The sequence below is a fragment of the Coccidioides immitis genome, assembly GCF_000149335.2.
Source record: "Coccidioides immitis RS genomic scaffold supercont3.5, whole genome shotgun sequence".
Classification (NCBI taxonomy): Eukaryota; Fungi; Ascomycota; class Eurotiomycetes; order Onygenales; family Onygenaceae; genus Coccidioides; species Coccidioides immitis.
Genome location: NW_004504307.1, coordinates 582,740 through 608,277, shown reverse-complemented (window position 1 = coordinate 608,277; position 25,538 = coordinate 582,740). Strand labels below are relative to the sequence as shown.

Here is a 25,538-nt window from a genome sequence, read left to right as displayed (position 1 = left end):
TCGCGTTCTCCTATCCATAAAAAAGCGTCGATACATTCACAAAACCATAACAACGCAGTCCTGAGGAGGCGTATACTCGCCATCATGTTTTGCATGCAGAGCTTCATCATCGTGCTGCTTCAAGTGACTCGCACCGGAACATGCGCACTTCCAGCAAAACGAAGATGGGAGGATATAAATACTGTGGCCCTTATGTGCAGCGACGCATGTCAATGCAAGCCTACTTAATCAATTGCCATGAGCTCGTGCAACGGCTAGTTTTTCAGGGCCCTCAAGCAATTCTTCCCGTGTGTCTATAGCGGTCATGGGTATGTCAAGCGTGGTTGGAGATACACAGTGATCGCATCTGTCATTGCTTCGGTACCTCCCCACGCGGCTGAGGTTGCCCTGGGGTTTCACAGCTTTGAGGATATCAACATCTGCAACCCATTTACCTTTGTCCCGGACTTGGACGATCGATTCTAGCAAATAGGCATCGACATCTTGCATATCATTAGCACCAGTCTGAAGAGGTAGCTTATATCCTGAGAAGGCTAGGTGCATTGATGTCCCCGGAAAGGAATCGATTATCTCCCCGTCAAACTCATCGTGTGAGAGCAAGTTCCATGATCCGATATCAAACCTCCTTAATCTGAGGAGCTTGCGGCGGTATTAGGAGGGCTATGCCCGCGCGACCGACATTGCCAACAACACGATATACCTCAAACTGATCTGGAACTTCTGAAGGATCACATAAAAGTGAACCACTGATAAACAGCGAGTCAACTGAGGACATTGGGAAGACCTCATTTAGTAAATAGGGATCGAGATTAAGATGTCTTGACTCAAACATAGCAATACAAGCAAAAGTGCGAGGACGGTCAAGATCATGAGAAGCATTGGCTGACAGGCCTGCCATAGGAAGGATCCAGCGAGCCTTATACAGTGGCGCACATATCGATCTTATCGCCACAGGTGCCGATGGCACCATTCTGTAGATCTTATCGACTAGCCCAAGAGCTCTTAGACTTTTGAAGAGCTGATAGTAACTGTCCAATCCACGGTCGGTGGAGGCGAGAATCAGTGTCTGATCAAGCTGCAGAGCGTATGAGCAGATATCGCATTGGAAAACACTAGATCAACGACATCCGCAACTGAGAGACACTTCGCATACTCTGAGCTCTCTGGAAGAGAAGGTTTGTCTTGCCCGAAACTCTCCCTGGAATCATTTTTGTGAAGATGGCTGGGAATGTACAGCGCCGCGACCCTAGGGATCCCGGTAACAAGGAGATATTTAACCGGTTTTGAGCCTGGCTCACGGCTGAAATAAAATTCCTCTTCAGCACACTGGGGACTTTCGAAATGGAATAAAGGATCCGAAAGGGTGATCGTAGCCCAAGGGTCCAGAACTACCTCTGCATCCTCTCCAAGACTATGTTGCTCCCTCTAATGGTTCTTTCTTGAAAGAAAATGATATAGGCCTTGCGAACCCATGGCGTTTGAGCTAGAGCACAACCCCATCCGGTCCCAAAGTAACAGAGCCTTTTCCAGAAATTAGCTAGTCATCTCTTGAGAGTCGTGTGGCCAGGGAGGAGAAGATACTCGGAGGCAGTTAGTTATACAATGGTATAGAAAACCAATTCGGCCCATACCTCTACCAGTTGCTTTATCGATGGATATAATTCATCAATTCCGCGCTCGCAGTCCACCTGGTTTATTAGCAAGGAAAGGGATATTTCACCCTAGGTATGTGCGATTCATACCGCTATTAACTCGATCAACCGCTTCAGATGCTCGATAACAGGTATGGTCCTTTCGTTGAAATCTGTCATCCTTTTCCGAAGGGAGACCTCATTGTCATCCACTCTGCCTGAAGTCTTTCCCCGCTGGAGAAGACGGCGTAACAGTGTCTCCTCCGAACATTCAAAGAAGATGGCTGCTCTGCAGGGCCCAATCTACCCACGCTAGTTAGACGGAGGGTCTGCCAGGGTACAAAGATCGGATTATAGGCACCTGCGCTTCGAAGGCCGCTGCTTGCTGCATATCCCGTGGGAAGTTGTCCACAAAGGATATTCATTTGGCCGGCTTCAACATGCCCGACGACGGCTGCTTTCAGGAGTCCTATCACTAGTTCCAAAGGAACCACGGTGCCCTCGCGCATGCACTTCTCGATCAATTGCCCGGCACCAGGTGAACAACGCTCCCGTTCAGCCCGGACGAGGTCTCCGACACACAGGTGCACCACAGGGGGATCTGTTGCGAGCTTTGCACATTGAGTGCCTTTACCAGCGCCGGTTCCTCCCAGGATAAATATGATATTAGCGCTAGCTAGAGATTGCGGAACCATTGATTTAGAACCAGGTTCCATCCTGCACGTTGCAGCGTGGCATCTCAGACAGTTTTGCCTTTGCCCAGCACAGCTTCGCTGGCAAGGAGTTCTGAAAGCAAGTTGAGCTAAGTTACCTTGGTTAAACTTTATAACTTGTGGCCTTCCTTCTGGCATCATCGCCCTTCCTACCATTCCGCCGCTAAAGCAAGCACCAGGAGAGCAATCCTCTCCTTTATTCATTTTGTATGCGCTCTCCTTCCCGAAGCGCAGTTGCACGGCAGCGACACTGCTCATCCAGCCATGTAACTAAAGTGTTTGCATGTACTATATGACTTCACGCCCGGGTTAACAAACATTGGGATTTCGATCATCTCATTTCGCATCTCAAAACGTCTTTACGAGTGGAAAAGGGGCGCATCTCCCAGACATGATGCGCCCCGCAAACTTGTGCCGCGAGCACGGTGTCAGGTTCAAGCTCATTATCAACAGGTACAACTTCGCCGAAGACATGAATGAGCACATCACCACCCTCGATCCGTTCCGCAGGAAAGTCTTCCAGGTTCTCATTTGTCGGGGAGGAAAACGGCGGCTCCGAGTCAACCCTTTGCGACGCCAGGCCTTTTTGCAGCACGGACGAGGAATTGCAACAATTCTACAAGGTTCACGAACATCGTAAGTGCGTCGTCCCCGAGGACGACAAAGCCATGAAGAGCTCCTACCTTCTTCTGGGCAAGAAGATGCGCTTTCTCAACTTTGACCCCTCGAGGTGGAGTCAAAGAGGCCCTAAAGACATGTCTACCTGGACACGGAGAGTTTCGACAAGAGAGGTGGAATATACATACAGTTGGGCCAGAAAACCCAAAACGGTCTGTACCACAGCAATAGACCCGAAATTGCAGTTTTGATAGGCAAATAAGATTTGTCTAAAATGAAATTCAGCTTTTTAAGACTCTAACATTGGTGATGGGCCATTGTCATGTGTTGAATATAACTTATGGGACAAAGCCTGCTGGTTTTGATGTTTCCATATGATACAGGGGGACTAAATGCCTATCAGTTATGAGGTCAGTAACGAATGCGGGAAAAAAAGGTAAATCTTACATATAGCACAGAACGCGAAGTTTGAAGAACTCATTGTCATTCAATCCTAGCTGGAGTTTGGTGGTGTACAAAATAAAAGGGAAACAAAAGAGGAAAAAGGGCGTTAAAGGGGGGGAAACCAAGCCCCTTAGTGAAAAAAGGATCTCTAAAACCGACTGAACCACCAACAAAAAGAGCAAAAACGAAATTCGTACGCCTGAAGAGGCATGGTTATTAGTGTCATTAAGGTAAGGAGGAACCAAAGGCATAATGCTTGAAGTCGTGGAGAGGAGAAAAATAAACGAATGCTGAAGTGCATGATAACCGGGCTGGTACCGAACAGGATGCACTCTCTTAATGAGAAAAACCAAAACCTCGCGAGGCGAAGGGAAAACGATGGTACAAGGCGTATCATGACACGATACCCCCAAGAAAGGAACGATAGCACCCGACTCATGCAAAAGCCTGCCCCCAGAACGATGGTAAGAAAGTCGAGAAGGAGGAAAAGAAGCGAGCCCCGTCATACCCGGGATCCCCAACGCCGTGCAAATGCGACAAACCAAAAACTCCTCGAGGCCCCAACTCGCGATATAAAGGATAGCGGATAACTTCCGTTTGAAGCCAGACAGAAAGTGTCCGGTAGAAACGCCTTTAGACAAGCAATTTTTATTACTTTTGCCCAAGCTTTTCAAGAGTAACGTTGCAGGGATATCGAAACAAAGATATTTCAGGCACGTACGCCGCACATCCGTAATTACGCAGTCAGCGGTGACGTATCGCTTGACTGGTAAATCTGTTGTACATTCAACGAAGATTTCGAATGATCTTAGTCCCGCGAACCAAAAAGGGGCTGGGCATCTCGTCCTTTTCAGGGTCCCAGGTTGCGGGCGGGTCTCGCTCAACAGGTTTCACTGTTGCTAGACCAGTGGTCGAAAATCTGGTTTCGCCAGGGCGTTTCAGCTCTTCGATAGGCCTGCCGCCAGCTCGGGCCTGGGCCAGCTCAACAAGTGTCCTGCCACCCATATTCCTCTGCATCACAGCCTTGAACATTTCTTCTCCGCCAGCGTTAGCCTTAGAATTTGGAGGCTTCATTGCCGTTCTGCGGACAGGTGATCCTCCATCAAGTGCCAAACTAGTACATGATGGAATTTTAGAGAGACGCCGATGCGGCGACTTTGCCCTTCCTTCGGACATACGTGTCTCTGACTGCGTGGGAGAACTCGCTTGCGCACTCTGAGTCGTAGCTTTAGCCGGGAACAAACTGGGCTGAGTGCTAAGCTTCTGCATCATTGCTGTCGTGTTCTGCCGCAGCAATGGTCGGTGTGGGGCCTTAAATGGATCAGCCTTAACCTGTGGCCGAGAAGGTGATGGAAGATCCGGAATGTCATCTTCATCATCTGAGTACAATAGTGCCGAATCCCATTTAGGGACTTTTCTTCCATTGTCAGCGAATATATTTCTAGCTGTTGACCCAAGATGCATACGCCGAGGAGAAAGAGAAAGCGATGCAATGCTCATTGGTGACGGCTCCGCCATTTGCACGTCCATGGGAGATTCAAGCGTGGTCTTGGCGCGGCTGAAGGGCGTCCGGTTGTATTTCCTGGCAGCTCTGGTCTGGTCTGAAGTTGGAGATTCCAGCGAAAGGGAGCTTAGATCGGTTGAAGATGGGAAGTCGGTATCGTCGGTACCAAGTGATGAACGAGACACGTCGGTTGATGAGCCTACTCCATCGTCTTCGTTTTGCAGCGGCTGGCTCTGGATGATTCTTTGTCTCTGGAGCTCAGCAGCCACCCTATCCTGCACTTCAGCTTCAAAACGTTTTCGGAGTGTTTCGAGTTCCATCTGGACTTGTCGATCGATCTCTAGCCTTGCTTTGACCTCCCACTCGCGGCGAACAGAATTCTCTATATCCACTTTCAAAGCGGCCTTTTCTTTGTCGAATTGAGCACACCTCAGCTCCAATTCTTTCATCTTTTGTAGTGCAGTTTCTTCTTTAGTTCGCAAAGCTTTGCCTAGATCAACGACCTCCTTCTCCTTTCTCATCAACCGAATAACCGGTAACTTCAAAAGCGCAGCAGTATCGGGACGGTGATCCGGATTGACGCGTAGACAATTCGCAATAACGCTCTTGAGCTCAGGCGAATATAGGTCAGGCAAGGAGGGATATCTTCCTTCCCGAATCTTCTGCACTAATTGCATATGCGTTCTGGCGTTGAAAGGAGGCTCGCGCATGCAGAGCTCGTACATGATGCAACCCACAGCCCAAATGTCTGAATGGAGCGTATATTTCTCTCCAGCGCAAATCTCCGGCGACATGTAGAATGGTGTTCCCACGTAAGTTGACGCAAAATCATGGGAGCCCATCAGCTTCGACAAGCCAAAATCGCCCAGTTTCACGGACTGGTCCGCCCCGAGAAAAACTACACAACGTTAGCTATCGAGTTCAAAGTTAAGCAGACTAAAACTTCATACTGTTTTCAGGTTTAAGGTCACGATGCAGAATCATCACCTGTGCCTGTTTTCCCTTTAACCCTGTTGGCTTCGTAGACGGCAAAGCGCCGAAGACGTTGGACCCAACCTCCGGAGGGTCAACGCCATAGTGACAGCGGTAGAGTGCAGTAGCAAGCTGCGAAAGGACACGCCAGACGTATTCTTCTTCGGCAAATTTGTTGTTTGCTTTGAGGTTCTTGATTATCATGCTAAGATCGCCGCCACCGCAGTATTCCATGTACAGGTAGAGATCCTGGGTCGCTTTGAGATGTTCTCGATGGTAATATGCCACAATGTTAGGATGCCGGAGCGAGCTTAATATGTTGAACTCGGTTGTAAGCTGTTCGCGCTCTTTTTGGGACATTTTAATGTAATTAATCTCCTTCCGGCACAGGATCTAGGTGTAACCGCGGGCCGTTAGCATTTATCTTCACCACAGCGAAGGAGACACGGAGGTGCATACGTATCCATCAGCCTTTCTTCGAACTTTTCTGATCACCCCAAAAGAGCCGCTCCCTTAAGAACGGTTAGCAGAGTACCTTAGAGCTGGAGAAGCATGGGGTAATTTGGTGTACCTATCCTTTCAAGAATCTCATACTTGTCCGCTTCCGCCAATGCGATTGCCATGGTATAATATTCGGTAAATAGAGAGAACTAAGGCAGACCTTCACACATGGACGAGGAATCGGACAAAATTAAACCTGCTGTGTTAGTATCATAAGCCTGCGAGCAACTGGTGAAGAGCCCTGCGGTTCGACGTTGAGGAGCTCTCCGCCGGCGCTCAAAGCGCAATTGTTTAGATTGACGTCGTTGCGCAGCAACCAAAACTGCAGCAAAACGCTTGACCAGAACAGGGCTAGCGTGCCGAGAAACGGCGCCGGCGGCGTTGAGCGGAGATGGGCGCTAGCCATTTACAGCTAGCTCCGACCTTTTATCGATAACGAACGGACTATCTATTAGTCAGCATTACCTAAATTGCCGAATTGCCATTTCGCCGCCATCGTGAGCTTGACGTCCGGTCTCAACTCTCCAGCGCTGCTCTGCTGGGACTGAAGATCCTGTTGCGGTTTCAAAATGGCAGAGTCATCCGCGCTACTCCGGAAAGACCAGCTCGCAACTAGCTTGCACAACGAAAGAAAGCTGATCGAGGCTGGAAAGCTGAAGGAAGATAACCCGCTCGACCTCAGCGAGGGGTTTAAAGAACTCTGTGAGGCCTGTCGAAGAGGAGATTTGAAAGTGTGCGAGGAGAAAATCACCGAGGGAGTGAATATTAATGCCAGAGATCTCTTTGACTGCACTCCTCTGATTCTTGTAAGTATCTCTCTTTGATGGAGTGGCGAGCTTCCATGCTTCAGCGGGTGTTCTTATTTCAGGCGAAATCCGATGCCCTATGCTCTCGTATTTGGGTGAGACAGGCGGATTAACACCTCGTGAAAGGCTAGTCTCTGTGGTCACTATGAAGTCGCGCAGCTTCTCCTTGATTCTGGTGCCTTGTGCGAGCGAGACACTTTTCAAGGCGAAAGGTGCTATTTCCCTTTGACTTACTGATAGCGGCTTCAATGATGAGCAATAACTGACTCTGTATTCCTAGATGCCTCTACAACGCTCTTAACGATAGGATACGGAATTTACTATTGAAGTATGACTACTCAAAGTCGACCGATCCTCTGCAGCCGTATGCTGCACATATTGCATCATTATTATCACGAGATCACCCCCAGACGTCAGATATCCTTGTAACCTCAGCGGATGAATCATTCCACTTACATAAATTCATTCTGTCCGCAAGATCGCCATATTTCCAGAAAAAGCTGGCCAATTCTCCCGAGGCGACAACATTGAAGCTGTCAAACACGCTTCCGCCACAGGCATTCAGCGCCGGTATTAAATACCTCTACCTTGGAGAGGCACCACGGGAGCTTAGATCAGGCCCCGGGACTGGTTTCACAGAGTCTGAAGTCTTGGCGGGAATAGACAAGATCGCATCCCAGTTGGAGCTTCACAGCCTAATGGACACGATTTTGGACAGTGGTGATCGGCGGTTAGCCAGGCAGAGAAGAACGGATGAAGTGGTGAAGGGTCGCGATCAGATGGAAACGTGGTTCCAGAACAATGTACTGAGGTATAAAACTGTTGTTGACACCGATAAGCTTAACGAAGTGAAATGGAGCCGGGACAACAACGTATTCGCCGATGTGCTCCTCCGAGCTGACGAGGACATGATTGAGGACCTAGATCAAACTGAATTACTTCTTGATTCCAAAAATGAAGAGGACTCGGGTGGGATCCCTATACGCCCAACGTCTACAATACCGGTACGGGACTGTGGAAAGACCGTCCTATATCCCGCCCACCGAGCCATGCTTCTCCGATCGGAGTTCTTCCTTGCCATGTTTTCCTCCACATTTAGAGAGGCTCAAATGTCACAACATCTACAAATCATCCATGTGGACTGCTCCCCTGATGTTTTAAAGATTGTCCTCAAGTTTCTGTATACCGATAAAGTGGACATCCCCCTCGATATGGCAGTCGACGTTCTCTACGCAGCGGATCTCCTTATGATCGAAAGGCTCAAAACAAAGGTGGCCATGGTGATCAGCTCGCTCGGTAATGGAAGCCAGAAGTCGGAACGAACCCCATGGCCGGGAAGGAATGAATCTCAACCTTCAACCAATGTGGAGGAGTTCGAAGAAGAAGAGCCAATAGACATATACGAAATTATTCGTGCCGCTTGGCTGACGCGCGTGCAGCGGCTGGAAGAATTCGCGGCACGATATCTCGCATACAGATTAGAGTCGCATATCGAGAGGCCAGAGTTCGAACAGCTCGTCCTCGAGTCAGCAACTCGTATTCAAAAGCGACAGGAAACGGACTCCATCGAACTGGTTGATGACATCCGATATTACCTCAGTGATCGCTTTAGATCACCCTACGAAGATTCCGGCCTTGACGAGATGGAGGAAGATGCGCAGAAAATTGCGACTGAGCTACAAGATAAAATGACGATAATGGACGCCGACGCGTCACAGTCTGGTTCGGACCTGGGAACTTCACCGTATCGATCTGACTCGTTGGGATCGTCGTCACAGGGATTCACAACACCCGAGGAAGACGAAGGTGTGGATGCTGGCACCAACCGGCTTCCCAAGGACAGTCCCATGGGCCCCATAATTAGAACCCTGGACGGCGAAATCTCAGGTAACGAGTTCGCGAGAGACGCCGCAAATTATCAGATCCTCCTGAACAAACTTGATCGCCTGTTAGGGAAGCTGAATTTGGATGCTTGAGTGCAAGTATATATTCTGCTATACAAGACCCGCCTTGCGTCTTATTTATATGGGATCAGATCAGACTGCATGATTGACGCACGTGTTACAACTTTTGCAAACTGGTTTTTGGTTGGAGCAAAAATCCTTTTTCTTTTTCTTTTTCTTTTTTTTTTCCTGAGCATATAGTCCATATTTTCCTATATATACTGGGATTATTTATGATTAGTGTGACGAAAACGTCGATAGAAAGCTCATGGATGATACCTTGATTATAAGTCCCCGGGGAAGACCTTGTCCTGCATCATCACCCTTACAGAGTATGGGGTAGAAGACGCATCGTACGGAGCACCAATCCAAGGAATTCACCCGAGGCTCCCATTCTCAAGCAAGGTCCGATAAGTTGCATGACAGGTGACCCTCAGGGTCCTTTCATTCTTGTGTATAAAATAGATAATAAAATATATCCAGGGAATAGAAGGCCAAGAAATGTTCCAGACAACTAACTAATACAAAAGAAGAATTTCCAAATGTAATAAATCCAGGGGGAATAAGAACCCCAAGCACAACCCCTTTTTGTTATTTTTACCTCCCCCATAAAGCTAAAGGCGTGCTAAACCGGAAAGCTTCCCGTGCAAGACCAAAAAAGATCCTTCCCCATCTATATTATACCCCAGTCCCTGCATGCTCCTGAGAACCATGACGTTATATGATATATACAATGCCGAATGGACTTTTCCCTTGATTGGGGAAATGATGCGCATCGCTCTTGGTACTCGCTTTTGCCAAGTCGCCTCCTGAATTGACGGGGACGTTTTTCTTTGGCCCCGCGGTGCCTGCACCAAGAGGAGCTACCTCGAGATGGGAGCATGCGGGGTGTGAAGACGAACATGCAGTTATAAGACCGCCAAGCAATAGTATCGTTTCATCTCGAGGACGAACTCCCCCTCCTCTCGAAGAGGGGCGAGTTGTTGCTCCGACCCTTCGTGATACCTCGTCGACAGGGCTTTCTCGAAGAGCACAAGAAAAGAAAACTCCGTTGTTAGCGTCAATGTCAACATGTTGCGTGTTCGCTATATTGCTGAGAGGTTCGGCATGTTCCCTTCATCAGCAGCCAAGGACCACTACAAGATTCAAGTCCCGTTGTAGAACTGGAGTTCTTTGCCCTTTCAGTTAACCAGGGCCGATGGTGGTGCTGATCTTCCAGGATGGCAACCCCTTTCGTGTCGCTTCATGTTGCTTCGCACGCTAAACGCTTTCCCACAGCCGGCATGGGGGCACCGGAAAGGCTTCTCGCCAGTATGACTGTGGGAGTGTATTCGCAGGCTGGACGGTCTTGAGAAAGCCTTATGACATATTCGGCAGATGTATCTATCGTGATTGAGAGGATAAGTTGCTGTGTTGGAAGGAGGGAAATAATGATGGTGCTGCCACGCAGGACTTCCAAGAGGAAGCACCTGAGGATGAGTTGGCTGGCTTGGCAGAACTGCGAACGCCACAGGCGGAAACGTTACCGGTCGGCTGGCTGGGTAGTATTCTGTCGGCTTTGGCGCTGGTTCAACAGGGGCAGCAAAGGTTGGAGAGTTGACATTTGGTGGCGATGGGTAACGTGTTTCTGGGCCTGAAAGTTGAGAAGTTTGCGACGTCGAAGCCCCTCGCGAATGTCGCGATATCTGTGACATCCGTCGTCCCTCTGGAACTTCTGAAACTGGAGACGGATAACTCCGAACAAGACTCGGTAGTGAGATGGCGCTTCGTGGTGGCGATGATGTTGACGGCGACTGGCTTGTGCTATTCATGCCAGACTCAGGCCTTAGAGGAGGCGTCAAAGGCAGCGCTGGCCTCTGCTTTAATGTTTGGTCTATAGTCCGTCTCTCCATCCCTAAGTCAATGCTAGGAGGAGGGTTGGTTCGTTGTCTCTCTGTTCAGATGTCAGTCTCCGCCAGGATCATCAGTTTTATTCAGACTTGAGTGAGTCATACTAGCAACGTGCGCATCAGAAACACCATCTACGCCCCGAAGAAGAGACGAGATAGAAGGAAGTGAGAACTGTGTCTTGCCATCCTCCTCCGGCGGTGAAAGAGGGAGACGCTCGAACCGCGAGTATGGAGAAGCGCATGAACTGCTCTCCGTCTGCAAAGGCTTGGGGATGGATGGGGATCGACGGTGCTCAGAATATGAAGATGCAGGCGCGCGCAATTGGTGCGGCTGATCGCAAGTGATCAGGCTTGAAACGTTCATGTTGAAAACAACGACGATATTTGTACCCAATATCTGAATTTGGGACCTTAGATACGAGACTCCCCTTGTGTTCCGCAGTTGACAAAGAAAAAGGGTCGCAAGATGGGAAAATGAGAAAAGAATAGATAGTCCTGATATACTGAGGGATGTTCAGTTGGGAAAGACAAGAGAAGCAAGTATATGGACTGAATTTTGAATGGGTTGGGAAGGCCGGGTGACGAATATAATAATAGGTAATGGGGGGTTGAGTGGAGGAGGAAGCCAATAAGTAAAACAGGATATGGCAGCCAATCTGCTGATATTTAGAATCAGCCGAGATGAGAGATCGACCAAGGCTAAGGGATCTTTCACAGACTTAGCGGGGCCGGCGCTGTTCACCCAGAGCGCGGGAGTGATTGGGCCTGGAAGTTGGTAATACTTTATGTAAATAAAACGGGGATTGATTGGAGCATGGGGTTAGGAAAGAGGTTGGTGCTAGTATCCGAGCGGCCGTATTAACACGCGAGAATATAATGAGACGAACAACTCTCTAAGATAGCCTGGCGGCAGTTCCCCAGAGAAAGTCACTCTATACTTAACTGTACCCAACCGACGGGGAAATGAACAGCGTGATCGGTAAGCTTCGAAAGCATAAAAATTATATTGGAAGCGACTGCGGAGAAAAATTAGGCTTTTGTGATCGTGAACTTAACCGTATTGAAGGGACGGGGAGACCCAATAAGTCCCCATTTCCTTTCTCGGTCCGAGGTTTCTTGTGTAGAGCTACATTTGTCGTTTCCCCTCCTCCTAAAAAAAAAAAAGGAAGAAAGAAAGAAGAGGAAAATAAAAGCAAAAGGAGGACGGGGGAAGTGTCTCAGCTACAACCAAAATGTGAAAAAAAAGGCATTGTCAACAACGTCTCGTACCCGACTTGGGCTTTCTTTGTTGGCTTCAGGAGTTGTTCATTAGTTAGGGGGGAGGCTATGTTGCTCCCTGGCACATACCAGGTGGTATAAGGAACGTGGGCGCCGAATCATGACATGGGACTGAGCACGGCGCACCACTAAATTGCCTCGTGGTAAACTAGTCCAGCCCTGGTCTAAGCTAACGGCAATTTCCTTTGGGCTTTGTGGCATGGGTGCCGTCATAACACTGATCGCCAGCCAAGGATCCATGGGGGAAAGATTAGCAAGTATCGAACCTTAGTCCCGGAGAAATTGGGTGCTGAGTGGTTGGGTTAGCGAGGAAATGGAGGAGGAAGGTTTGGGGTGATCCGCCCAAACAGCATTTAGCGCAGATCCATGCGAACCAACCGTGGACGGGACGATGATGTCGAAATGCTGTGACAAGTCCAGTCCTTCCCCAAGGGGGCATGGTTTGCTGAATATTTTTGGCGATCTAGCCCCGATTTACGTTGCAAGTGGGGGTTCCAGCATCGTCCGGCATAGGTGATCGGCCAGATACAGGCTCGATTCGAGCAACGGTTTTCTTGGAATGTCCGGAAGATTTAAATCACGTTCATACATCGTCATCAGTATCATCAATGAGCAGGCAAAATACCGGGAAAATATATATATATATATATATATAAAATTAAGACATAAAAAGGAAATAGGAGGTACCGTGATCGAACATGGGAACGAATCAAAACGCCGTATACTCCTGCAAAAGGGCTCTCGACCGTGGGAGGCATGGGAAGATGCTTTCCCAGCTGCTTGGAGCACGCCATCCCACGCACTAGTCTCGCGGAAGAAAGATGAATAAAATAAAATAAAAACCATCAATAGCAGAAGCTTGAAAGCGAGAGACGTGCGTCGATCTGACTCTTCAGCGCGGTGGATAGCTGTGGACCGGTAGCGAAGACTCCAAAACGAAGTCGGAGACGAAGCGGAAGGTTGCGGCAGATGCTGAATCAGCAGTGCCGAACGGGGATGTAATATATTACATGTATTACAGGCACACCATACAGAGTAACTACCCCGTACCACTGCTCACATCGGGAGTCCACGAATCTTACTGCAAGTACTCCGTACCGGGCACATCCTCCGTACATAACTTACATATGCATGTTTTCCATACGTCCCCCCATGCATTGTAATGCGGGTTCAGTACGATGCTCGCCTGGACCAGCCCTTTCCGACAAACCCACACCTTCCCAACGGGGGGCCACCGGGTGGAGATCGCGCTGTTGCCATTTTGCGGCTGCCACCAGCCCGGTTCCGCTATCGGAGCCTGTTCCCTTCGCCTGCGCTGCGACCTCGACGATCGCCAGTTTCAGGGGAACGCCTCTCTTTCTTCCGCGCTGTTTCACGATCCTGCAATCGGGCTGATGTTGGCTGGTACGGCCATCGGGTGCCAATCAGATCAGGAATCATTGAGAGCGTGGCTTTTTACAGTGTATGTCTCATAGCAACAACTTCTGAATGGAAGGGGTGGAAGAGAAAAAAAAAAAAAAAAAAAAAAAAGAGAAAAGCTTTTGTTATTGCTTCGAAGATCTCCACGCTCCATTCTCCTGGGCTCCCGGGATCATGGGACATCATGTTCCGCGCCACTAGCGGCTGAGCAAACTCCAGAGTTCGGAGAGGCGCCAAGAAACGGATCAATGCCGCGCCACGCAGGGTTCGTCTGTTTGCTTTTGCTGTCCTCGCGCTCGGCGGGCGGTGACGAGAACCAGCGACACCAAATTTGTCAGAAACAAAATCTCCAACCAGGTCGTCAGGGTCGCTGCTTTTGCTTTTCCTCTGAACCTTAAAAGGTACATATTTTTGGCCAGGCGTACACGGCAGCCATCGCCTTTCATGGATAATCTTTCATCACCGGCAGTGAGCCTTGCGTGAAGATTATTCCTTACCAGGCAAATGCTCATACCAAATGATAATGATTGCTTTTTCCCTCCTTTTCCCCGAAATTTCAGGTCTTTATCCTCCCTCGCATGACGATCTTCAAAGGGATCTCGTGCCGCTATTCCTCACCACGGTTCGAATGGCTTTGCAGAGCCATAGTTAAGAGTCAAATCCCTGTATTCCAAGTTATCGGATGGGCGCTTTGCGTGGTTTCACGGCTGCCTCCGAGAACGCAAACAACATGCTGGGGAACACACGTCTGTGCTTCCGGTCTTCCCTGCATTAAGTATGTAACACCATCGCAGAAGAAGCAAAGAACGGGGGTCTCGAGGAACCTCTGCTTAGTGTCCTCTGACCGGAGCACTTTTTGTCTCCTCCCGTATTGCTATTAATAAAGAAAGTGAGGGGGGAAGCTCGTGGATGCCATGTGGCAGCAGCAAACGGCCAAGTTATGCCGTCCAACCCCGGCGCTGCCAGGTTTCGTTTGCCCAATGATCACGTCGAGCACGAACTGCCAATTGCTAGACTCACTGAAGAAAATACTGAACAAATTATGTTAAGTGAAAGCAAAAGGGAGGCGAGATGCAAGCGGGACGGGAATGGTTTGCTGGATTCAAGATCCGCGGGCTAATTCATGCATGAATGCGGAGTGCCAGTCTTACAATTGGCGAACACAAGCGAGAAATTGGGGATCACCTTTACGCGAGATCGACGATGATCTTCATTTTATGGATTGTTCGACAGATGGGACGTGCTGTTTTCTCTGTTGAAAAAACCGGTCGCGCCGTGCGGTTTGCATCGTTTTCGGTAAGGCTGCTTTCCCTTGAGAGAATCGGTGGACCTGTGGATAGCAGATCTGAGATGTTGATCTCTAAATTTCGAGACGGGTGCTTGGTCTCCGTCGGGCATCAGACCCCAGAAGATTACGCAGCGGTTGCAGGAAAAACCGACCCTCCTCGCCTGGCAACGTTTTGATTTGGTTTCTTGAAGCAGAGCTGCCTGGTCTGAAACGGAACATTTTCTTCATTGTGAGTGGCTTAAAATTTCCGATGCACACGAGCCGCGATCTTATCGATACGAACTTTCCGCTGCCAGACGACAAGGATATACTTCTGATCGTGCTTTCGTTCGGCGTATTTTGACCCATACCGTTTTTTTACGAATTTTTGCTGACATGAAATGTGAACTTCGACCACTCAGGCGGCGGCAAAATACAGAGCTTTTCCAAGGGAGTCCCGTATCCATTTCTGAAATACGGAGAATACATACGTACTAATGTAATCCGTGCTGTATGGACGATACGTCCACCCTTGTAGCCATGTTCCCCGTCCTCCCGCTGTGGTCTTTCGACGTCTCCCCTCGTCAACAGCGACATTTCAAGCTAGATCCTTGTTGCACCATCAAATTTTTTTGCTGGCCCGCGTGTTGGCCAGGGATCGGGGATGCTGAAGGACGGGTATGGTTACTAATAATAACCTGATCATCGCCTCGTCAAGGAAAAAAAAATTATAAATAAATAAGATATGCTTCTCCTTTTTTTTAAAAAAAAAAAAAAAAGATTGTCTCCTTGCGATCAGCAATTACAACGGAGTACGGAGTACGAAGTACAGCAAGGGAGAAAGAAGGGTTGTGCATTGTTACCATGAGAATATGCGTCCTGCGTATCCACAAAACTTCATCCATACGGAGTATGCAATGCTCCATACTGTACTTTATTTTCCCCCAACAATTGGCAATACACCACTTGCTGCGCCGGCAGCAGCTCTGGTCACCCCCAAAGCCTCGCCTCCAGCCCGCGACCGCCCGGTCAATGCACCCAACTCCCGTCACGCCGCCCGTAATCTCATGAGCCACAGCTCCGCTTAGATACGCATTGTGATTGGGCAAGGGGAAGGGAGGTGTGGGGCCCTCATGGCCGATCATGTTCCACGTGTTTGGGGAAAGTCTGTTGAGCGACACCGTGGCGAGGCGAGAAATCGTTAGTACGGAGCTGCCCTCGGAGCGCGGCTGAACCCGCCCACTGCACTCCGCCCGCGCGCACGCACTAGCCCACATTCCCAACCGACGCGCAGCAGCGCCAGCGACAGCCGGGCGGGGGGGGGGGGGGGGGGGGGGGTTGACGAGCAGGCGAGATCAAACGAATGTCACTTCGAGATGCGGAGATTGCTTGGATTCTCAGCTGCGCCGGTGTGAGCACGGACTTGCTGCACCGTTCTGCAGACTGGGAAAGTTGGGGAGAGAGTTTCGAATGCTGTGAGTTTGCTTGTATTCCGTCATGATCGGGAACACTGTTTCCTTCTTGGGTTTGTGCTGACGGGCTGATCCAGTTCATGGGCCCGGAGATGAAGTCCTGAGTCAGAAGACGCCGCCGTCGGAAGTCTATTTTGCTGGTTTGTCCACTTCTCGTCGCTTCCCGACTGACGATCCGAAAACTGGTTCCTGGGACGGAATACCTTTCGCCGCAAGGTTAGTGTCCCGTGAAGGTGGCTTCCCGCAGGATTCTCGAATCAGTCTGGAACCCTTTTGAGCGTGCTTCAACCATTGTTGAAAACTACTCTCACCATGGATGGAGAAACTCTCGAATATACGAGCAAGCCTCAACCCTGGTTCGCTATCACATTACCCTTACAGGGTCCAGTTTTTTCTATGAGGGTGCGCCCTTTCTATTTCCAATTTCTTTTTTTTTTTTTTTGGGTTTTTGAATTGAGTTCCTCCCGTTTCAAATATCATCGGCGCGAATTACTTTGGTGCCTTCGGAAGGACTTTGTGGCCGAACCGGCCTGCTGGGAAAGCGATTGGCACGCTTAATCTAACCACAAAGACAAGTGGACGTTTTGTCTCGCCTAGAACCCGGCCGGTTCTCCCACACCAATGGACTGATTGGGCTAGACCCAAAGGTCAATCCTGCAGAGTGCTGCGAGTTCTGGTTGGATCCCATGGGAGAGTTTGGCCTGGCGAATCTCCCGGGTAGAGTAGACACCGAACATGGGAGCTGGGGGCAACGGAACTACTACAATTCGTGCGGCAGGAGTGAGTGAGTGGGGTGGAGGTGCTGTGGGATTCAAACGAAATACCTTGTCTCCATCTAGAGTCCTTGCCCACAGCGATTCGTCATCTTCCGGCCGTCTGGATTTTGGTTTGTTTCGCGGCTGCTGTTGCACGAAGTAACACCCCTTCGCCCCGTTGATGAGATACTTTTTCCCGCTCTTTGAATCAAAAGCGGCTCGCGTTTCAACCAGGCCTGGTATAATTCTTTTGCTTTTTCCTTTTTTCCTTTTTTTTTTTTTTTTTTTTTTTTTTTTTTCGGCCAAGTTACCAATTCGACCAGAGCAATTGATCCCGTGAGCTATTGGGCCGCGCTCTCAGCAATATGCTATTTCCCTTGCATCTTCCTAGTTCTCGACCGACCCGCATGCACGGTTACGTCTTGCGCAGACGCCAATATTATTTTTCACGGGTTACATTCTATGCCTTTTCATTGTTCTCATCCTCCAAAGCGGAATAACGGAACTGGCAATATCGAAGAATCTTGGAAACAATCTCACTTGGGAAATACGAATGCCCAAGCAACCCTCCTCCCCAATGGGATCGGCGAAGCAGCAAACAAAAGAGCATTCGTTACTAATGCGTGCGTCGAGACCCAGCGACTGCCATTTCCCACCCCCATGCTTTACAGTATTAATTAAGGCCCTCCTCATAAATTGAGCAGGCCCTTGGCGACAGCAAAGCTCCCCCGGCCGCTTGCCGCTACAACCCAGCATGTGATAGATATCAAACGCCACGAAAACGTGGGTTTCTCACCAATATCGTGGTTGATCTTCCCGGAATCCGGGCCATGGTTGCACGAGACTGGGGGAAGCGGAGAGCGCGTGGTGAGGTTGATCATATTAGCGGCACATTATGATTTTTTATTTTATTTTTTATTTTTTTTAAAACAAAAGGAATCCACATGCAACGTGGGATTTCTGCCTTGCGCATCTAATGTGACGACGCCTGCAGCGAACGCGCAGGCGGCTTTCTTTTGCCCCCCCGCCCTCGTGACAGGGCGTTTAAGTTCCGCGCATATTGCCAACAATGAGCTAATTTATCACTTTTTGTTAACGATCCTATCAAACGGGACTCGTGAGTGGCTGGTCAAGGATTCTTCGCCTGGCTGCCAATTTTTAATTGGCTGACTAGAGCTCACTCTTCCCCCTTCGTATGTAGCAATATGAGAGCAGGCGCTATCTGATCCGTGGGAGGGATTCCAGAAACACAGGAGAGGAGGATGAATTCAATTCGGTCGGAGGATCATAAAGCCATGGAGGAAGTTCAACTATCGCTTGAGAGATGATGATGAGCACGATCCCGGGCCAACGACTCGGAATAGGGGGACCAGGGCCCAAGAAAGATTTTTTTTTTTAAAAAAAAATAAAATAATAAGGGCATAAACAAGGCGTAATCCTACCCTAGTTTCCGCAACTTCCGGGTTTGTTGCTGAGAAGCCTTGGAGAACAAGGTACTCTCCCGAAGGGATAATGTCTGTTCGGGTCCAAAGACAAATTCCATTAAGAGGTGAAACTCACCTCTCCAAAATTCCGGGGGCTCAAACAGTCCTAACGTCCGGTGCGTCATCTCGGGTTGTCCCAACTCATGGAAGAAGAGCTTCATCGTAAGTCCAGAATCGCATCCCGCGCGTGTCTTCGCGCCAGACAGACAGCAGAGGAAAAGAAATCCTTACCAGAAAACGCTTGATCCTATTCCAAGGAAGCAGCTGATTCTGACGTCAAAATCGACAAACCCGTGTCGCCAAGTCATTGGATGGGATATATATCATGGTTGCTATACTCCGTAGCCCATAGACTGTTCATCAGCCTGAGCTCTCACATGCAGTGTCAGCTTGCCCTTCTGACAGCAACCCAACATCTCGAAAGATCCCTGCTTTGTGGGTTGTTGACAGGAAAAGGGGGGTTGTTGCGTGGGACTAAGCTGTCATATCATGCAGGCTATTGGGGATTGATCCCTGCGCATCCCACGAGTTTTGGAAATGGAGTCCCACTGTGCAGCTCGTATAATTGGAAAATGGAGAATGAATGAAATGCCGGCATTCTGCAGCTTCGACTTCGAGTGTCACGTTTACAACTGAAGAGACAACCCGGCTGAGACATCTGGGGTATCGCTATCACATTACCAGATGACAAGGGAGCTGGACTTTGTCGTTGGGAAGTGCTTGGTAACTTAACTCAGGATGATGGAGCTAGCTAACTTTAGTGGCTATTGAGCTAGCCCTGCTCGTATCGGTCCAGCAGTAGTTATTATAACAGGGAGTTGATTGCGCTCACCCCAAGCTCCTTATTGAAATCTCCAACAAGGCCTACCCCTACCACTATGCAAAACGGCTCGCACCGATCAAAGGGCACGCTTGCGCGTTGTACGGGGACGTGCTTCCGGCATCATTAGTGCAGATAGGCGTCCTGAAAAGAATATCAATTCATCTCTTCGAATTGCTTCTTCATTTCTTCTAGGGTACCGTTGACTTATTACTATTACTACCCCAGTAATAGTGATTTACGTGATACGGAAGAGGTCACACGGAGTTTTATGGATATAACAAATGGTACTCTTAACTACATCTTATCACGAGCGTTGACTTGCACGTTCAGAAGTCCGCAAGTAAGGAATACTGATTCTTCGCTCTCAAGAGGATCCACATGTTCACAGCTGTTACAGTTTGTTATAAGTCGAATCCGTGTCGACCGATGATCTTCGATATTCTCAGGAAGAATGGCACGTGCATCCCCCATATTTGCTGCCTTGCAGATCGTGTGGCCTCCAAGTAAAGAGATTCCTTGGACCAGCTGCACGAACGCGCAGTTGAGCCATCAACATTTTTACCAAGGCCATCAGGTGAACGAGAAAATTCCTCTCACTCGTGCAAAAGTAAACCCTTTTGACGCAAAGCGAATTACACGGTTCGAAGCGTGTTGCTGGGCCGATATCAGCCAATTGCGTTAGGCTTGATTGACCTTCTGCGGATATCAGGATCGAAACTGTGAAAACTGCACTGGGAGACGGCAGAATCCCTCTGCCTTACGTCCTAACCCTGCAGATATGTCAGCTAAGGGGAACGCAACGGGAATTCCTTTGAGCTATCCTGCCAACAAAATCCAAATAATTCGCGATTTTCATCACATATATCGAATAGCATTGTTAGCTAGATCACATCGTAGATACGGGGATTAGTATTGGGCCAAGAGTGACGGATATCTGGCGAATGGGAATGAATTCCCGGGCCACGCGACCAGAGGTGGCCTTGAATCTCCGCGTTGGTCACGATCTCGCGGTTCGATCTTTGGCGGGTTTCGGATCGAAAGAGCCAACGCATAGGTTGATAAATGTGACGAAGGATTCAGTTCGGATCGAACTGTTAGCCTGGGCCAGTCAATAGATCCACGGCCGGGAGGTACACGTCTCGACTCTCCACGCATCATGCTGAAACGATGCAAGTATGACACGTCAACCGTGGGATCTGACGGATTGAAACTTTGTATCTGCAGCATCCAGTTCGTCTCGCAAGAGAGACGAAAATTAGTTAGCCTTCAGGACTCTGGAAACAGTGTGCATCATTAAAGTCTTTAATGTGAAACGCATCCAGGGCAGTGGCTGAGCTGTATCCCTGAAGGTCTTGAAGTCTGCAGTGATGATCTTAATTGACAGATCTTTGCCGTCGTTGACGGCATTGTTGGGGATATTCAGGGGGGAAGCAGAGGCCAAATAGCACCCAATGCCCCCGTCCATGGCAAAGGCAGATGGTTGAGAAGAGCAGATTACTGTTTACTCGTGTTAAGATGGCTTCCAGGGATGCTCAACACGTAGTTTTCAAGCATGTGTATTGGGACAGGGTGGAATTGTCTGTCGCAAGCAGGCGTCCATCTGCTGCCTATCATCATCATCATCATCATCATCCTCGTGCGTAGTTCTCCCGGATGAACGTGAAGGAGACGGCCCGTGTTTTCGACAGTATGGTAATACTCCGTACGATACCATGCATCCAAAAATAGGGCGCACGTGTCCTATCACAACGCACAGAAAGTCGCCTATTTAAACCCTTTTTGTGCGAATACTCGTCCAGTCACCGACACGGATCGGCGTCCCAGCCCACAGATTTCCCACGTTGCTCCCGCCCTTCCGGGTTGTGCAGATCACAAATCCCCATTTCATCCCACTCCGCGCCGTTGGGTTACAGCAGCAAGACAGTATGGCGCATGTATGTACCGTACGCGGTACAGCTGAATCCAACGATGATACTGATGGGTTGCTGCGAAGTCCCATCCATCAACCACTCCAACAAGTTGGCTCATGCGACCTCAGAGTGCCCCAGGCCGGGAGTGTGGACAGCGCTGCCAGATCCCTTGCGGTGAGAGTTGCACAGGCCGTTGGTTCTTCAGTTAAATGACGCACTGCCGATCGTCTATTTTTATCCCGAGTCAAGAATGGACCTTTCGCAGAACGGCGTTCCCATCTCCCTTCGAAGGGAGAAAAAGGGGAAATGTTATTATGGATGGATCGCCGTTCATTTCACAATCACCGTGACACCGCAGCACCCTCCGTACTCCGTATCCAAAGGAACCCATCAAAGCATTTGAAATCTCGCGGGATTATTGCCCAAATGGATTTTCGCACCGGCTCGGAAAGTCGGTGAATACGATAAAGGAAGGGGGAAAAAAAAAAAAAAATGGAAAAGTATTCGGGCTTTCTGTGGTTCAATTGGACAGCGCAACTGGCAGCAGTGGCCAAATCGCTTGCATGAGAGAAAGACAAACTGGAAACTTGTCAGACATGGAATACTGGGTTCAACGGAGAACTCCGGGCTGTTTCACCGACTCCTCACGACCATCGATGATGAAAGACATGCCACACACACATTTTTGATCCGAAAAGACGGAGGTTAAGCCGAGGCATGCTCACCACGGAGTATTCTCAACGACAAAGAAATGAGCATCCCTTCATTTCGAGATACATCGAGAGGGAGGGTCCATCCAACGCTCGAGCCTGCATCGCCCACTACTACCTTAGGTCCTAGACCCCCTCCCGATCTCTCAGGGAGTTTAGTCACATTAATCCGTCGTTTCAAAAGCGGCTCTTCGATATCCACCAAGGTCTCCGCCACCTCAGCGCGTGGGCCATCTAAATCTTGACACTGCTACGGCTGCGTGCTAACCACACGAACATCGCGTGTCTGATCAACAGCCATCCCGCCATTGCTGAGTCCCTAGCCTCATCCCCGCGCAGGATCCAAGCCTGAGCGCAACCTCGGCTTCAATCTTTCGGGATTATCCTCTGGCCTCTCGGGTCTGGATCTCGTGGAAATGGCACGTTAACTGATCACGGCCTTCCCCATACTACTACCCTGCCACCTACAAATTATAACGGCCGAGAGTGGAGTTTACCCTTAGATGAAAGAAATTACCACATGGGGCTGGCTTCATTCCTACAACGGAGGGCCTCTCTCCACTTAACTGGGGTAAGCATCCAAGGGAAAACCTACAGGCCTTTAATGCGACAGAGTCATGCCTTCTCTGCCTTCTCGTCATCCCTAGGCCTCCGTAAGCGTAGACACAGAGTAAACACGGCCTCAGAAAGAAAGGAAGGAAGAAAACACAGCAGAAAGACGCCACTGTTGCCTTAAAACTCCCCCGCTCTTCTCCCTTAAAACATCGCTGATTTCTTATGTCCTGTAGTAAGCTTGGAAAGACCCCACCTCATCGCTGATGCCCCAGCCACAAGTGGGAACCATAGAAGAGATTTAGCAGGAGAGCTGTGTACCTGACCGGGCAGAGATCAAAAGGTTAAAAGGAGCTGGATCTTATCGCGGTCTCGCCGCTCTCACCGTGGAGGCCTCAGTTCGAATCGCCGTGGAGTGCTGGACGGAGAAATAATAGTAAACCGGCCAGCGCTGGGCCTCTTATCTTTCAGTTAGAATTTAATGGATGGAGTGTTAGAGGCTAGGGACGGAAGACGCTCACTACCTAGAATTGTCGATTTGAGGAAATTTGACTCCAAAGTCACGGCTGATCGAAACTTGGGAGGCGGTCGGCGACAAGTATCTGGCCGCAGGCGTGCCGATGCAAGGTTGTTCCCCAGCTTTGGGATGTTGCAGAACAGAAAAGACAGAGAACAAGGTTCTCTATGGAATCCAAAGGCTGCTGGTGAACGAAAAGCACTACGTTCGCTCGTCATTCTTCTGCTAGAGGCCTTGGCCAGAGCCACGAGAAGCGGAGGGGGAAAGTGCAGTAGGAAATTGCAGTCTGTAGGGATACGACCTCATCCAGAGCTTGAGGGCCTCTAACAAACAACGTAAGATGGAAGAGAGTATGCCATTGTATTCGGATCGTTCATAGGATCGACTTTTTAACCAATTGGCACCATGGAACTATCTTCAAATCTCCATTTTCTGTAGGCGGCATATTTCCAGCTCACAAGTGAGTCTATCACCCCTCAGTCGAAAGTATAAGGCGTAGCATGGAACTCCCTGTAGTCCAGCGGAGATCAAAAGGAATGTAATGGCGGCAATGGCAATCACAACCAAAGGACCATTATGTCTGAGTTGGAAAGGTGTGAGGAAGCTCAGAAAGAGAAGGTTGATGAAAATCAACCAGAAGGTAGCAGCTGTGAGAAAAAGGCAAGCCAGTGAGCACGGAAATACTCTAAGCGAGCGGTCCGCACGAGTCTAAAACGTATGAGTACATCAAGTGTGCTTTTTAAAACCAGTATAGCCGTTATCAAGACAAGACTAATGCCAGAAGCACAGCAACCCAGTCATGGGCGCGTTCGATGCTGGTATATTTGCCATGGTTAAAGGCCCAGAAAATCCGGCATGATTACCGGGCAGAGGAAAACCAGGTTTTGACAGAGTCCCATGCCATTCTGCAGGGCTAGGTGCAGTAGTGTCAACGGTTCTGGTAAAGAATCCTTGGGTAAACTGTAGGAATTCGACCGTGGGAGAAAGCGACTCAGGTGTTGAGCTGCCAAACCGTGTTATATTTCCCTTATTGCCCCCAACAATCTTATCGATTGCGTCCAGCATCTTATGCGAGTAAATCATTCCAGCGAATCATGCATAATTCGACCAAAACGTAACCAACATACTCAACGAATTCACCAAAGACATTCCCGAGAAGTGAATATGATGGATAATAGCGAATGCTGCAAAGGCTGAAGGGGCATGAGCATAATTGGTCCAAGTAGACTCGATGTCACTGGCGTAAATTGCCAGAGCGAATGAACAGAGAATAGAAATAACGGTGAAAGTAGTAAGAAATCTTCCCATCAGACGAGGATGCGAAAAAAGTTGCCCCATTGGTTATTTTAGATAGAAGTTGTGCAATATCGGATGAAGTGGCCCGGATTCTGCCTTTTTTTTTTTTTTTCTTCGACAGAGGCATTCATACCTAGAGAGTGGAAGCTATGAAACTGGGTGAGTAGCAGATTCAAAACCTTTGATTCCGGGACATTACATACCTATGCATATTGGTCCAGCAAGGATTAAATACCAGAAGATATCTCTCTATGCCATAGGCACGTATACTCATGTAGACTGTCGCGAGAATTATTCAATTACCCCCATAAGGGAAGGAAGAAAAGCTCATGTATCACGCCATGACCGGAAGTAGACGCATATCCTTCCAAGTCAAAGGCTAGGGTCATGTCATCCTTATAGAGAGCAGCATTAAACCGAGTGATATTGATGAGAGAATTGCTCATGCTGCCCCCCAACCGCTAAAGTATGCAGAGAAGGCTTGTGCTCATTGGCGAGACATAAGTACCCGATCCGCATTTTAGCCAATAGTAGAGACCAAGCTACCGGAATCATTGCAGGACATAACTAAGAGAACAACAAGAATCAAGTGAATGAAATGGTCAATTTCCATGGCATTTAGAAACTAAAATGAGAGTAAAGGGGGCTTCCATGAGCACGTGCCCTGTCTTGACACCAGAGCAAATGTTTTTGCAAGAATCAAGGTTAATTCTTCCCTGCTCTCATCTAAAGATAGCATATGCAACCGTTGGGGTTGATTACTGGCTTGCTGATGAGATTCACAACCCTATATCATTTGGCAGGGTCCCAAAACTTGCTCAGAAATATCGACTCACAGAGGCTGGTTTTAAAGACACCCCAGAAGATTCAGCTGGAAATTAACTCCAAAGATAAAAATTCCCTATACCCCTAAAAAGTTAGGCAAAGCTAATGAAGAATATAGATGGAGTCCTGAGAGGCACGACAGACCTGGATGCCTAAGAGATTGGTCCTCCGCGATGCTTGCCCAGCGCGTTTAAGAGGCTTCTCCAGGG

At 49.0% G+C, this 25,538-nt stretch overlaps 11 protein-coding genes across 11 annotated transcripts; 4 read left to right on the top strand and 7 right to left on the bottom strand.

The window, feature by feature from the left end:
* Nucleotides 1-228: 228 nt before the first annotated feature.
* CIMG_12501 (uncharacterized protein) lies at nt 229-970 on the bottom strand (the record flags this gene model as incomplete). The annotated part of the gene is made up of 2 exons (XM_012358383.1): nt 229-639; nt 701-970. The coding sequence occupies 2 exons, from the start codon at nt 968-970 to the stop codon at nt 229-231; spliced, it is 681 nt and encodes a 226-aa protein (XP_012213806.1).
* A 180-nt stretch (nt 971-1,150) lies between these two features.
* On the bottom strand, nt 1,151-2,390 carry CIMG_12500 (uridylate kinase). The gene is made up of 4 exons (XM_012358382.1): nt 1,943-2,390; nt 1,743-1,865; nt 1,632-1,688; nt 1,151-1,521 (listed from the first exon to the last, which is right to left on the bottom strand). The coding sequence occupies exons 1-4, from the start codon at nt 2,345-2,347 to the stop codon at nt 1,426-1,428; spliced, it is 681 nt and encodes a 226-aa protein (XP_012213805.1). The 5' UTR covers nt 2,348-2,390; the 3' UTR covers nt 1,151-1,425.
* Nucleotides 2,391-2,675: 285 nt separating this feature from the next.
* CIMG_12499 (uncharacterized protein) lies at nt 2,676-3,443 on the bottom strand (the record flags this gene model as incomplete). The annotated part of the gene is made up of 4 exons (XM_012358381.1): nt 2,676-2,960; nt 3,028-3,107; nt 3,151-3,231; nt 3,410-3,443. The coding sequence occupies 4 exons, from the start codon at nt 3,441-3,443 to the stop codon at nt 2,676-2,678; spliced, it is 480 nt and encodes a 159-aa protein (XP_012213804.1).
* Nucleotides 3,444-4,192: 749 nt separating this feature from the next.
* On the bottom strand, nt 4,193-6,616 carry CIMG_10051 (NEK protein kinase; the record flags this gene model as incomplete). The annotated part of the gene is made up of 4 exons (XM_001239028.2): nt 6,454-6,616; nt 6,342-6,394; nt 5,861-6,275; nt 4,193-5,808 (listed from the first exon to the last, which is right to left on the bottom strand). The coding sequence occupies exons 1-4, from the start codon at nt 6,503-6,505 to the stop codon at nt 4,193-4,195; spliced, it is 2,136 nt and encodes a 711-aa protein (XP_001239029.1). The 5' UTR covers nt 6,506-6,616.
* A 336-nt stretch (nt 6,617-6,952) lies between these two features.
* On the top strand, nt 6,953-9,644 carry CIMG_10050 (ankyrin repeat and BTB/POZ domain-containing protein; the record flags this gene model as incomplete). The annotated part of the gene is made up of 3 exons (XM_001239027.2): nt 6,953-7,189; nt 7,316-7,401; nt 7,470-9,644. The coding sequence occupies 3 exons, from the start codon at nt 6,953-6,955 to the stop codon at nt 9,163-9,165; spliced, it is 2,019 nt and encodes a 672-aa protein (XP_001239028.1). The 3' UTR covers nt 9,166-9,644.
* CIMG_10049 (C2H2 finger domain-containing protein) lies at nt 9,550-11,789 on the bottom strand. The gene is made up of 3 exons (XM_001239026.2): nt 11,741-11,789; nt 11,127-11,677; nt 9,550-11,065 (listed from the first exon to the last, which is right to left on the bottom strand). The coding sequence occupies exons 2-3, from the start codon at nt 11,383-11,385 to the stop codon at nt 10,314-10,316; spliced, it is 1,011 nt and encodes a 336-aa protein (XP_001239027.1). The 5' UTR covers nt 11,386-11,677; nt 11,741-11,789; the 3' UTR covers nt 9,550-10,313.
* A 3,060-nt stretch (nt 11,790-14,849) lies between these two features.
* CIMG_13535 (uncharacterized protein) lies at nt 14,850-15,182 on the top strand (the record flags this gene model as incomplete). Its single annotated transcript, XM_001239025.2, has 1 exon — nt 14,850-15,182. One exon carries the CDS (start codon nt 14,850-14,852, stop codon nt 15,180-15,182), a length of 333 nt encoding a protein of 110 aa, XP_001239026.2.
* A 2,201-nt stretch (nt 15,183-17,383) lies between these two features.
* On the bottom strand, nt 17,384-18,311 carry CIMG_13534 (uncharacterized protein). Its single transcript, XM_004444597.1, has one exon. It carries the CDS (start codon nt 17,966-17,968, stop codon nt 17,666-17,668), a length of 303 nt encoding a protein of 100 aa, XP_004444654.1. The 5' UTR covers nt 17,969-18,311; the 3' UTR covers nt 17,384-17,665.
* A 735-nt stretch (nt 18,312-19,046) lies between these two features.
* Nucleotides 19,047-20,376, top strand: CIMG_10046 (uncharacterized protein). The gene is made up of 2 exons (XM_001239023.2): nt 19,047-19,859; nt 19,917-20,376. Exon 2 carries the CDS (start codon nt 19,971-19,973, stop codon nt 20,199-20,201), a length of 231 nt encoding a protein of 76 aa, XP_001239024.2. The 5' UTR covers nt 19,047-19,859; nt 19,917-19,970; the 3' UTR covers nt 20,202-20,376.
* CIMG_12492 (uncharacterized protein) lies at nt 19,854-20,748 on the bottom strand (the record flags this gene model as incomplete). Its single annotated transcript, XM_012358380.1, has 1 exon — nt 19,854-20,748. A coding segment is annotated over one exon (323 nt), but the record flags the coding sequence as incomplete, so codon positions are not given.
* A 2,424-nt stretch (nt 20,749-23,172) lies between these two features.
* On the top strand, nt 23,173-24,067 carry CIMG_12490 (uncharacterized protein; the record flags this gene model as incomplete). Its single annotated transcript, XM_012358379.1, has 3 exons — nt 23,173-23,496; nt 23,725-23,876; nt 23,998-24,067. 3 exons carry the CDS (start codon nt 23,173-23,175, stop codon nt 24,065-24,067), a joined length of 546 nt encoding a protein of 181 aa, XP_012213802.1.
* Between the last annotated feature and the right edge of the window lie 1,471 nt (nt 24,068-25,538).